The sequence below is a fragment of the Athene cunicularia genome (assembly GCF_003259725.1).
Source record: "Athene cunicularia isolate RWA chromosome 12 unlocalized genomic scaffold, athCun1 chr12_part1, whole genome shotgun sequence".
Lineage (NCBI taxonomy): Eukaryota > Metazoa > Chordata > Aves > Strigiformes > Strigidae > Athene > Athene cunicularia.
In genome coordinates, this window is record NW_020799116.1 from 14,003,059 (window position 1) to 14,016,909 (window position 13,851).

At 34.3% G+C, this 13,851-nt stretch overlaps 1 protein-coding gene across 16 annotated transcripts in view; it reads right to left on the reverse strand.

Annotated features, from left to right (window-relative positions):
• Window positions 1-13,851, reverse strand: part of SLMAP (sarcolemma associated protein) — an 86,322-nt gene that overhangs the window by 33,010 nt on the left and 39,461 nt on the right. For 8 of the 16 annotated variants that reach the window (XM_026857888.1, XM_026857890.1, XM_026857883.1 and 5 more), the window contains exons 3-12: window positions 11,590-11,662; window positions 10,212-10,248; window positions 8,668-8,730; window positions 7,235-7,330; window positions 6,873-6,944; window positions 5,862-6,002; window positions 4,196-4,333; window positions 3,104-3,272; window positions 2,968-3,018; window positions 2,299-2,349 (exon numbers count right to left, since the gene is read on the reverse strand). In XM_026857888.1, the coding sequence (XP_026713689.1) occupies window positions 2,299-2,349; window positions 2,968-3,018; window positions 3,104-3,272; window positions 4,196-4,333; window positions 5,862-6,002; window positions 6,873-6,944; window positions 7,235-7,330; window positions 8,668-8,730; window positions 10,212-10,248; window positions 11,590-11,662 (891 nt within the window). The remainder of the gene's footprint in view (window positions 1-2,298; window positions 2,350-2,967; window positions 3,019-3,103; window positions 3,273-4,195; window positions 4,334-5,861; window positions 6,003-6,872; window positions 6,945-7,234; window positions 7,331-8,667; window positions 8,731-10,211; window positions 10,249-11,589; window positions 11,663-13,851) is intronic. The other 8 variants (XM_026857895.1, XM_026857898.1, XM_026857897.1 and 5 more) reach the window with 3 other exon arrangements.

Here is a 13,851-nt window from a genome sequence, read left to right on the forward strand (position 1 = left end):
CTAAATTCTTAGCTCTTCTAAAATAATGCAAGACTACTCAGCAAAAAAACCCAGTAACTGCCTCCTGCTGCTTTCAAAAGAACAAAACCCAAAATCTGGCAGAGAAAATTACTGCCCATCTGTCATCATAGGATGGCTAGATAAAGGACAGGAAGATACAGAAAGGCACAGACTGTCATGAAGAAAACACAGGCCAGCAAACTGTAAAATGCCAGAGAAATGTGGATGGACCTAGTATAGCAGAGATGCAGAAGAATGTGGTACAACACAGAGAATAATGGAAAACTACTCTAAAGTACAGAATAATAAAATAGCATGGTAGGTACATGAAAGAAAAAGGTGACAGACTGTATAAACACAGAAAAAGACAACTTGATTGAGTAGTTGTATGTTGTCTATATTCATAAAGAAAAAGAAATTGGCAGAGAGCTTCCTAAACTCCCAGGTTTAAACACAAGTTCTACTGCTACTCATAGGATGGAGGAATCTATATTCTCACGAATCCATCCAGATAACATTTTGACACTCATGCAATCCAAAATAAGTCAAAAAGGGATTGCTGCTTCAACTTTGACAGAAGGTGAATATCAACGACACAGATATGTTATAATTACATAGTAATTAATTCAATTTTTAAATAATACTTGAGACAATTTTTAAACTCAGACTAGTAGGAGGTAGCAGTAGTTTAAAAACAAGACATTCCTACCAACAATTTTAAAATAAAAAAGTGTTTGTTTAAAAAAGAATCATATTTAGTGTGATGTTATCCATCATTTCTCTATAAAACAGTATGTATTTGCACTTGAAGCTTGAAAGCTTTTACTAAATGTTTCAGTTTAGCTCTAGGCTACTTTTATTCACAGCATTCCATGTTTTTCTAATAATCTCCAGCAACCTAACTTTCAGTCTTTTTACAGTTTACATGATTAGAATGAATAATCACAATCCCTACACAGTACCTCAGTTTTGCTTTGTAAAAATTAACTATTTTGTGGGGTGGAAGACTTTTAAGCAATTTAAAGGAAATTTATTTTTTAACCATTCTATCAAGCATTAAGAGTATTACCAAACAAAAATTATGCATCAGCAAGATGGTTCAATCTATCTAAAAACAAAGTATGGCAGTCCAGAGAACTGGGAACAGACATTAAATCCCCTGCTTGCTAATCTCAGCATGCATCACAGCTAAGTGCCTAAAACGCTAAGACATTAAGGGATAACTAGTAATTAGATTAAGAGGAGGTTTATGTACAGTTCCTGTCAGCATTTAACGGATCTCTCCTCCTGCTCCAAATAAGAACTCGATGTGAGGTTATGCCATGATTATCTTCTTTTACTTTACTACTGGTCTCCCTAGTTAAGAAGCTCTTTATTTGTAACACACAAAAAAAGGTAACAAGCTAAGTGCATATAAAGTTTTAAAGTTTTGTTTCAAAAATGTATACAGTAATCCTTAACCACTCTAAATATTAACTAAAACCATAAGTTCTCTACATAGGTGGCCTAAACTTCCAACTACTGTTACCACCATTCCTCAGAGCTTTTGCTATCCAGCAAGACACAGCAAATGCTGAAGAAAGCTACATCAAGGAAAAATTTAAAATTAATATAACAGGACAAATATATCTTAGCCAATTGAACACTTTAGTGAATTTAGTATCATAAATGGAATAACCTTTGCTATGTGTGATATTGGGCACATTCTTACCAGACATTTTTATTCAAGTGTATGTTGAGTAATTAGTTAAAATACTTAGCTTTAACTAATTGGTCTTTATAAAAGCCCATCAGTTAGTTCAATCTGTACTCATTCCTGGTTTACCTAAAGACACTCCTAAGTTTTAAGAAGTTAGTTTCCACTTTTTATATACTTCATATACTCATATTTTTCATGTTATAGTTAGAAAAAAAATGTTTTGCTGACTTTACTTACCATACCCAATTTACTAGAAAAAATGGTGTATGTCTGTGTTGCAAGGGAAAACAAAATTAAGAGGAAAAAAGTCAATGAGTTTTCCACTTTGTGTCACAAGCCTGACATCATTCAGTAGACTCCTACTGATTCCAGTGAGAGCCCATCAAAACACAAGCCAAAAAAGATGACTTTCAAGTTGGTTCAATATGTTCTACAGAACTTTCTAAGAACACCTAGACTGAAAGTCTAAGCAAAAATGCTGGTCAGAGGAGTGGACAAAGAAAATATTATTCAAAGCAAAACTTTAGATAACAATATTTTGAATTTGTTCAACTTCAAACATCAACCATAAGACAAAAGGTAGCCTTAAGATACACTACCTTTCTCTGTGCTCCCATTAATTTTAGGTATGAAGTCGTCAACTTGTATGCCTAGGATTAAGAAAGGGTATTATTTCTGGAACCAAGCAACATGTTTGGGGTTTTGTTTCTTTACAAATACAGCACTGTGGAATGCATCTGACTTTTCATACTATGGCCTCCTTTTACGTACCCAATCTAACGAAACAAAATAGGCAAAATTCAATGTGCTTTCCTATGCTACAGATCATGTTGCAGTTTGTTCAAACACATAACAGGTTACTAGCACCCAAAGAACTACTGCCTGTTACATATATATAAAAATCATTTATATATATATATATATATATATATATATATATATATATATATATACACACACACATATACATACACACACACATATATAAAAACCTTCAAAGTCTTGGAGCTGCAGGGACACAGACAAAGCTCTAAATTGAGCAATGAACCCTCACTTCCTTAACACTCACAACAGCAGTGCCCTCTGCTGGCATTCTATTGGGGCCACATGTCTGTCAACGTTAACAAGCGATACTCTTCAAGAAGAATGCATTACTGGGATAAGTATTATTATTTTGCCAGACACCTAGACTACAAAATTATTATAATAAAAGTATTTGATCAGAAAATCTGGAAACTAGCTTGAAACAAAAAACTGATCACACCTACCTAAGCTGTTGTGTTCTTTAAGAGTTTTCTCTTGAAGATGTTCTAACCGTACTGCAAACAGAAGTCCAAGAAAAAGATATTTCACAGATTAAAAGAAAAACAAATAATCCAAGTTTCTTCCCCACTAGTGACTAACCTTGTAAAGCAGTTAGCCGCTCATTGGTGAAGTCATTATCAGCCTGCAACGCTTCTATTTTTGCTTGAAGCTCTTGCTCTCTCTCTTCCATTTCATCTATTTTATGCTGCAATTCTTTTTTCTCGGCCAGTCCTTTCTGTTGGATTTCTTCTTGTCTCCCTTCTGCTACCTGCTCCAAAAGATTAAAAAAAAATCCCCAAACAAATCAAAATTAACATGTAAAGAAATATATTTCCTTGATTTTTGTATAATTAAATGTATATAAGTAGCTTTCTTTGCTAGTCAGATAAAGAAAATTGAAACAATGCAAATTTTTTCTATTGTTATTTTTCTATAAATTTCTTTTCAAGCATTTTAACATTTTAATTTGGAAGGAAAAGTCTTTCGTCTGAGGAGCTGAACGGGGACTTGAAGAACCAAAGTTCAAACTCTAGTATTCATCCAAGACAAATGCAACAACTATCTCAGGCCTACAAGCAGAAACTACCACCTTCCTCTTCCACATCATCTGCTTTTCTAGATTGAAGTCTCTTTGGGAACAGGCTTTATCATACAGTGATTTTTCTATTCTCTAGCATAAAGTACCTTTAAATATTAATATACTTAGATGTTTAGTTTAATAACAATCCTCAGAGCACTCTCCTTTGCCCTGGAAGCTGACCCATATTATTACTACGTGATAGACTAGTTATGTTTGTAACTACACAAAGATGAAACATGAAATGCAAATTTATTTCTATGTCTAGTTTTCATTCCCATTAACTCCAAGATGTTTAGGTTGAAAGTTATTTGTCTAGATAAAAGCAGCTGAATATGAAGTTTTATACCATAGTTTTATATAGAAATACACTGCAGCTCTAAAAACATGGTAACTTTCAAAGTGAATGAAAAGGGAACCTTTATAGCAACTTCATGATGACAGTTTCAAGTATTTTAAACATAAAGCAAAAGAATATGCAAAAGATGATATGCATCTTTCATTAATCTCTTGTTTGAAAAGTTTCTTAATCTTTGATTGCTACATTAGAAAGTAAATTGTATTTATTTGCTCCATGCGTTATCACTGTAAGTCAGATGAAGTCCTGTCATTACCTTTAGCTTGTCAGAAAGATCTTTAATTTCATTTACAGCTCCATTGTACTTATTAGCTAATTCTCTTAATTCTTCCTGAGTCCGCTCATTCATTTCTTTCAGGTGAGTACATTCATCTTCTGTATTACTTAAACTCCGCTGTAAGATAGTATTATTATACAATAAATAAAAAACAGAGACCAATAATCCACCAAACACCGGAGTTGATCTGTTTTTTCAAAACAGGGTATTGCAGCTAATCATATTTAATTGCTTTGATCCTAATCATTAAGACGAACCAAACAAATCAAGCCCTGGTAAAAACACTATCTATACAAACCGTTGTAAATGTTCTGCTTCAAGAACAGATTATGTGATAATATATTGGCTTCACACAGGTGTAAAAAAACCCAAACCAAAAACCCACAAGAAGTTACATAATTAATTGTGATTAATAGGAATAAAGAACTGAAACACATGGTCCATCTCTCCCATTCTCTTCTGTTTTATGCTAAACTGGGAAAATTCTATAATATTTTGTAACTCCATGTAACACATAGATTTCACCATACCTTTCACCCAAAAGAAGATTTAACACATTATAAAAGCCAAATGGCTCCAAGGAAGCACTCTAAATCTTTTTCTGTACTCTGTAATGTGGCAAGGTATCTAAACTAAGATCCCCTTACTCAAGATTTGTTTCTACAGTCATACTTTTTTCTTTTTACTGGTAACAACCTCTGACTGACTTCACCACCGTAACAGACCAAAACACCTTTGCACAAAAGTGCATTCAAAACCACATTATATAATAATTATTAAAAGATAACTTTCAACAAGGAGCCAATGATTGTTCTGTGTGGAGAAAAAACTATGTGGCAGCAAGCACTCAAACAAATCTCTTACTGAAGTTAAATTAATATTTCTCCCCCACGAGTCAAAGTAAAAAGTAGAATAAATATGTTAGAACATTCTTCTCTTAGTACAGGATTGGAAAGGAGAAGAAAGCTAAAAGTAAAAATCTAAGCCTTAAAAATCTAAGCCTTAACAAACCTGTCAAGAACTATTACAATATAAAGAGATGTATTTAACTGAATCTCCATAAGGTTATTTCTTAGAGCACTATATGCACTGCATTCTTTAAAAAGCATGATGAGGGTAGAGACTAGGTACACTTAATTTTGTCTCACAATATTTCTTGACCTAAGGGAACATAGCAAACAATGATAATGGAAAGAGAAAATAAATGAAGAGACAGTAATGAGAGATATTTTATTTGAAGAAGGTATCCAAAACTCTGTAATCTTAAAATCTCATTCTGAAGTGCAATCTGTATGAGTAGTTAGCTTATGCTTCCATAAATTTTACAGTTTAAACAAAGTCTAACAGTTTTTTTACTAATGCATGCATGTCATTTCCCACTCATTTATTTCCCACACACAGTAACTTCTGTAAGACAGCTTTATGAATTTTGAAATCTGGCAGAAAAAGGAGTTTAAAGAATAGTTTCTCACTGTTTAACAACCTAAGTATTGTTCAATAGGAGAAATAAACACTACTACTTATGATACTGTAAGTGTCACAATACAACAGATACTGGTGTATTACAGGCAACAAAACAGGAATCTAAGTAGCAGCAGTTTCAACTATTTCAGAATTTCTGGAAGACTAGGCAAAGCTTCAATACCTCCACTTCAGACAGTTTTCTGACCACTTCAATTTTCTCCTGAAGGACCCGCCTCAAGGACTCTTTGGCTGTTGTCTCATAATTGTGTTTATCTTCTTGTAATGCTATAAGCTCTTTTCGTATACTGTCTTCTGTTTGATTCTGTACATATAAGATAATTCAGATACAAAGATAGAATATAAATTAATATTTTGCTGATTATAATATTAGACTGTGATAAGACCTGTTCTATTCCAAAATGTTTAGCAATTTCTGATAGATGGGAAAATGTTATGGACAAATCAGTGATTAAAGGTTCTTCACATGACTGGATGTAAACCAGTTATTTTAAGTGTATGTATGACAGCACACATTCAATGATTAGTTCTGATTATAGGAGTAACTATGGGGGTTTTTTGGATGCTGCTAAGACAACATCAAGCCTAGGAGACCTACAGTTTGACAAACCAGAAACCTATGAGGTCCTATCTAAAAGGCCTCCAAGAACAGCACCTGCAAAAACAGTTCTTATAATAATGTAGGTAGTTGAGAGGAATTAAAAATAAAATAACATTTTAAAAAAAATTAAAGCAGACATAGGTGGCCTAAACAACAATCAAGGCAGGGCATACATGTTAGTCTGTCTCAATGTCAGAAGGCACATGGATAATGACTTTTTTCAAATCCCTATTTGGAAAGAATCATGCATAGGAAACAGGACAGGATGGTTGCTTCTCACCGATGACAAAAATTCCTTTCTGCATTTTGCTACATATGTGTTTATATGCATATACAAAAGAAATCAGTTTACTGAAAAAATGCTGAAAAATAGCCATGTATGTAGATTTAAAGTAATACCATGAAATACAGAATAGATCTACAGTTTTCATGCTATTCAGATTATCAAAATTCACTGGCTCATTTCAGAATGTTTATGTTCCAACTGCTTTCCTATAACTAGCTAATTTCAAAACACTTCAAAAGAGGTATCTTTCAGCATTCCTAGCATTCAACTTTAAGTGAACTACTTACCTTTGAACATGCCTGTAACTGATTTCCCATAACCTCTAATCTTGATAGCAGCCTGTCTTCATCTATTAAAGCCTAGGAGAAAAGAAGTATCTCCTCAGTATTAACATGTGCTTTATGCAGTTCCAGTAGAGTGCTGCTTTAAAGACTTCAATTTTGTTGGAGTACTTATTACTAATAGTTATTTCAAACTGGTACATAATCATTAAATTTATTAAATGTTATCTTTTGTACAGCATAAGAGAACCACCATATGCTTTTTATTCCTCCTTCTGCTTTTCCCCCTATTGTTTGTAAATTAATAGCTAAAATTTATACACCATTGCATATTTGAGTCCATAAAGGAAAAGAATGCCTGCAGATACCTGCCAACTAGTATCTGAAGCCTCTTGCGTGACAGCAAGTAGTCGCTGAAGGGTTGCCAGCTTCTGTTCCAACATTTGTTCCCGATGTAAGGCTTCCTATGAAGAGAGCAGAGCACCAGTCACTTCAGCTAGAACTCAGAAAAACAGAAGCAAAAGAATAGATACCAAAAGACATGAAAAAAAGGAAGTATGAGTAAAATATGGGTATTTTATTTAGAACAATGTTATCCTATAACCTCAGGTTCCTGAAAACCTTAGTTCTTCATGCATATGTTGCACATGCTGAATACACATTGTAACTAGTTATTCTTTCCAAGATTTAAAGACTCTTCAACATTTGTCAATTATTCAAGTAACAAAACTGTGAACACCAAAAGGCAGCTTGGTAGCTCCCATGCAACAAGCTGTTCATTCTCAAGTCAGGTCACAAAAGAAAAATGCCAAGCAAGAGCTACTGTTTTTGTTTGACAGTAAGATAGAAAAGTATCTTTGTGTACAATTCCAAGATACAGGGAGTGAACAGATTGGTGAGAGAGTACATATTTGGCCTTCCAAGAAAGAGCATCTGCCTGAGCTGCTTCCTGCTATGTCAGCAAATAAATATAAAATTAGTATCTGTCTCAAAAGCCGCCTCATTGATGTGAATAAAACTGCCATTACCAAACAAAAGCAGGCAAAATAAATCAGTCTAACTACACATAAATTAAACCTAGACAGAATCTTCCACTAAGAATGTTTTCATATCTTTTCCAGAAAGCTGATTTTATGATCCTTTCTAAAGAATTCATTTATGTTAGCACATACTTCAATGTGCTGCCATTTTGCAGTCTAACTCTTTTGTGACAGGGTATCTTAAGACAAGCCACACCTACTAAAATTGACACCAAAGCAGGCACAGAAAGGCTGGTGATGCCAATGAGGAAGAGCAGACATCGCTGTCCTCTCCTTTCTACTTTCCAATAGACAGAAATATTCACACTAAGAAATTATATTCACAGCAAAAAACTAGTTCTTGATACATGAAATGATCTCTTGTTTTGCCTTTATTTTGTTCTACCAAAAATTTTATACACATACGCAGTACATCCACAGCAACAGAGGACGACAAAAATATTGAGAGAAGAAAATTCAGAACAGCGAGGTAGGAGAGAAGAAAGGCCAGGAAAAGCAGGTACACAGCATTCAGGGAACCTTCTATAAAACAGGGCGCTCTCATGTTTTTTTAGTAAAATACTATTCATGTAAACCCCAAAAAGTTTACATAGTACTATACTATGTCCAATTACAACATGTTTTACATTATTTTACTACAGAAAATGCAGATAAATGCTTAGCACGTTCCAGTATACAAAATGCAAGCCGAAGACATATGGAGCACAAGATTTGTGTTTTGAATAAAGATTAAGTATTTAGCCAAACTAGTGAAAACCCACCTGTAGATACTGTGAAAGTTGAAACAATTCCTGAGAATACATACTGGGAGTGTTAGCAGCAACCTGAAAAATAAGAGAATTTAAGAAGCAAAATGGTTTTTGATTTTTCATTAAACTCACATAATGCAGAATTCATCATTTAATTCTAGTCATGAATGTAAATTTAAGATTAATCTAATAATGGCATTTCTAGTCATTTATTGTTGTGCTATTATTTATTCTTTGTTTTATCACAGAACTTCCCAAATGCCCCGTGTTCATGTCATCACAAGTTCTTGAACCACCAACGCACCAAAGAGTTCAAGGCTTTTGTTTCAGTTGAGATTAAACCGATAAAAAAGAAACAAGGGGCACAAAGGTGAAGCCACCATTCAACCTAAGGACAAACAGAAACCAGGGACTTCTGGAATTGAAAATAAAGTCTCTCATATTCCAATTCGATGTCATCATCTCACACACATTTCAATCACACACTTCCTGTTCACCTAGTAACCATTATCTTCATCATTCCCCTTTATAAGTATCTATATTTCAGATCTGGGGAATACCTATATTGTCTTTAATCGTAACTGAAAATGTACTGGACTTGGCAGGAAGAGAGGTGTTGTTCTGTGGGGTTTTTTGGCAAATTTATTTATTTACTAATTCTTGTAGGCTCTTCCTACACTGACATAATTTTGAAGCTCTTTTTCACACAGTTATATCTGCAGTCCCTCCTCGGAATTTCTGCCCTTGCCCTGGATTCAAGTTCCAGAAGCTGTTTTGAAACCTCAACTGAAATGCAAAGCCTGTGAACTCCATGGGCTGCTGACTTCACAAATAAGTTTCCTTAGTTTCTTGAAATTTTGTTCTTCACGTTTTGAAACTTTGATTCAAACCCCTTTAAATTAATCCTTCTTTTTAGAGGCTAGAGACACAATCAATTTCTGATCACTTGTCTCAAAGGTGTATCTAACAGTTGTATTAACAGCTTTTCTACAAGTTCCCTGTATTTCCAGAATTGTTTAAAAATTACACTAGGCATTACTGACTCCATGACTCTACAGTGAGTGACTCAAGCTATACAAGAGGAGAGAAAGATCTGGTCTTAGTCTTCCTCTGGAACATCCTGGAGCACTTATCAGCCTGTACAGTGCAGCTTCTCCTCCATAAAAACAACAAAAACAAAAAAACCCCACCAAGGACAACAGATCACACCCAAACATCAAATCATGAGCTACTCTTGGGTTTCACAGAACAGATCAAGTATCAAATTATGCAATACTCATGACCCGTCAGTCAACCTATACCTGGAAATTCAACTATCAACATCAATTTTTATTTTTTAAAAGCCATGTTTCAGATGCCATACTATAAGAAGTCAAGCTACCTTATGCGATACTGCATTGCCTTCTCTACCTTAAATGTCACTCAGAATATTAAACTACATAAAAACAGGTAGTGGAAAACATCTAATATAACTGGACTTCACATCATTTCTTTATAACAAGTCAGAAAACAGCATGTGGCTGAATAAGGCGGAAAATGGCAAATTACTGAATTACCTTGTCAACAGGACTTGGTAATGGAGCATGGATAACACTAAAAAAAAATTAAAAAGAAGGTGAATGTAAAGTGCAGAACAGCAATTCAAAAATCCAGAAGATCCCTGGTACTGTTCATGTAATCAAGATGCTTTGTGTAAGTTTATTCGTCAGCTAAAAACGAAGAGTTAATATACAAATGTGCAAAACCAATTAATACTACACGGAGCAATGCTTTCAAAATTACTGAACTATTTTTAAATTATAAATCCAAGGTTCATTCTAAAAACTTTCTTTACCAACTTACATTTCAGTAGTTATGTAATAATTTGATTATTTTAAAACTGATTTATTAAGATTTAAACCAACTTGCATGCACAAAATGATATGAAAAGATATACTCACAAATTCAAACAAACTGTAAAATATCTGTTCACTTACAGAATTTTGTACACTTCACTAGAACAAATATTATACTTCCACAAATTCATCAAAACTAAAAATTTAATGACATACATTTCTACTATTTATTAAGATATGCAATTACATGGAAAATTTTCCATAATAATTTATTTTCTTATCTTCCCACAAGCAAAGACACCCTAAAGCTTCATGCAAATATTTTTGGATACTTGTGATAAAAGGATATTTAAATATGCAATCAAAACCATACAAATGCTGAGAATGAAAGATGATTAAAATTATGTCATCTGTAACAAGCACTCAGTTACTGCAAACAAAATGTTTAAATTTTTTGTTTCTACTACTCTGAAATTTTTTCCAAAATGTGCACATATACACAGAAGACCCTATCAATATTCATCTGAGTTTTCAAACATTATTCCACCCAACATATTTTATTTTTTCCTCCTTATGCCAGGCAAAGCTTTAATTCATTGTGACACCAAACAGCAGCTAGACAAGGACACATTACTGTATTACTTATCTGAAGAATATAAACAGTGTTCTGTGTACACATGTACAGAGAGAGAGACACCATTAACCCCACTTTAGTAGAGTCTACATGCATTTAAAGAAGCAAAAATAATAATCTGAAATTAAAAAAAACAGCAAAGGAGAATTTGCTCATTTGCTTTTTTTCCCCTCTATTCTTGTGTTTATAATACTCATTCCAGTACACTAAACCACAGCCAGTCAGAAAGGCCCAACTTGGTAAGACCTGTTTTGTTCTTTCATAGAGGTCTTCATTTCTAAAAGCTACAAGTAAATGATATTTCTTTTTCATAATGCCTGCAAAGCAACCATGCTCTTAGTCACTTTCTTTCCTCTATCGCAGGAAAATAAACTGTTCCTATGCTGATTTTAAACATAATATCCAACAAATTCTCATCATACAGTAGTTTAATTTTGCTACATATGAATAGATAGTTATTCTTACTCTGATCGCAATCGAGCTTCCATTCCATCTGGAAGAAATAGTTTGATTGTGGAGACTATACATCCATGGGTAACTGAAAAGAAACAAATACTAAATCATCATGATTCATTACTATTTCATTATAAGTTCAATGGCTAATGTTATAGTAACTGAGCAAACTCTTGTAAGAGACTCTGAGGCAGGCAAACAAGAAAAGGCATGACTGCTTTCAAGCACCAGTGCCTGGGTCTGCTTCTTGTACCTCCTCTGGAGACAGGAAATGTTATCATTCGAAACCTGAAGAGGTTATGCTGAGTACTTAATCCTGGCTGTGAAGCAGTTCCAGTTCCAATTCTTCCACGTACAGCCATACCTGCAAGTTGTCTTTACTGCAGCAAGCTAAAAAAGTTAACTTTATGTTTTGATCGTAAAACAAGGGAAAATGAATGCATCTTACCTAAGTAACAAGAATGCAGAAGTATAAACAAAATACGGAGCTACATTTTTATCAGTATTCCTATGAGCATATCCAGGGACTTAAAAGGTAACACATCCAACCTGTGTTGCCAGACGCATTTCACCATCTGGAACTTGCCAAATGATTGTTACTTATGAACACAAGGATCAAAAAGAGAACAAAGAGTATAGGAACCACTGGGAAGTACATCCCTCCTGAACACTACAAGCAGAATCATTCAAGTCAATACATCTCTAATTTACTATGCCTGTAGTAGAGATCTAATGCACAACCCTAAACAAGTGGCCTGTCATTTCAGAAGGAGAAAGCTGGCTTCTCCAGGGCTAAACTCAAGATCCTTTAAGCTCAAGAAATATCCTAAGGAATAAGAGGAGAAGATGCAATGTTTGATTCTTACATCAAGTTCAACCTCTCATCACAATTATTTCCCAAAAATGTTATTGATACCATTTTCAATTACATTACAAACAGTCAAATTATGTCTGTTTGCTTGTTCGGTGTTTTTTCTTGTATGGTTCTATGAATTGGGAAGCACAAATTCTTTCCCGTTACATGGAAAGGCAGACAGACATTGTTCACAAAATACTATCGCAAGCTAGATACACATAAGTATATGGTCATCTATCATCTACCACTGTATCTATAGCACCCACCAACATACAAAGACAAATAGTTGATCTACTTTCATGGTTATTAATATCAGCAAAACAATTAATCTGGCTTTTAAAAAAAAAAAAAAAGGCAATGGGTGTTTTAGGACATCAGTAATACTCCAGGGAAACAAGACAAGTCTTTGAGCAAGCTACTTCAATAGAATCTAAAAGTACAGGAGAAATGATCCAAGTAAACAGAGATGTTCTTAACTTTTATTCAGTGCTAAAAGCTAACGCTTTGGAGCAGTATCCTCTTGGCTACAGCATCTTGTTTTTTAAAGGTCACCTGGCAAAGTATTAAATTTGCATGCCAAGGAAGAAGAGACAGGACCTCATTCTCAAAACTGATTAAGCCATGGATTTTGTGATCTTTTTTGGCTTTAGACTTAGGTTCCCAGATTCAGAAATTTTTTCTTGCAAAGAAATTTAAAAAAATAATATATTAGCAATATTAGCTGTAGCATGTAATACTCCCACAGCTTTCATAATGAAGAATCTTTCCTTTAAGGCATAAAGAGGAAGTTAGTGATTTCAAGAAGAATGTGTTATAGGCTATGTGAAATTGAAGACTAGCAGACAGCTCTACCTTTGGGTTATATATCAGGCAGGTCTGCTGTGAGATTATATAATACTGAAGTTTTTCCATCAGCACTCAGACCGAAAAAAAAAAAAATCTCCTGAAGGCTGAAGGAGCTTTATTTGTGTAAAAAATTTAGAGATACAGGGAATATCAGGGAAGATCAGAGAGTCTCAAATAGACAGTGACTGTGAAAGGATACCAAGCATTTTGATAGGTTATAGTTTTGGTAAATAAAAATAATTTAAAAAAGAAAAAAACTGCACTCTGTCCTTTAGCTGACAGTTCATTCTAATTGAAAGAATAATGAGAAAGCCTAAGAGAAAGGTAAAGCAACATATAAAACATTATTAGAGTGATGACTGGACAGGACAGTAGTAATTGTTGAAATCCCAGTCTATATCATTCCTTTGGGAGAATAAAAAACCAAAACAAAACAAAAAACCCCAAACAAAAACCATCATCCCCAAACCCCCAAAACCAGTGAAACAACAAAGCAGCAGAGCAAGCGCTGGTTGCCAGGGGGGACCGAGGAAATCCTCCTCCAGGGAACCCCCCGCAGCACGGGCGGGCGC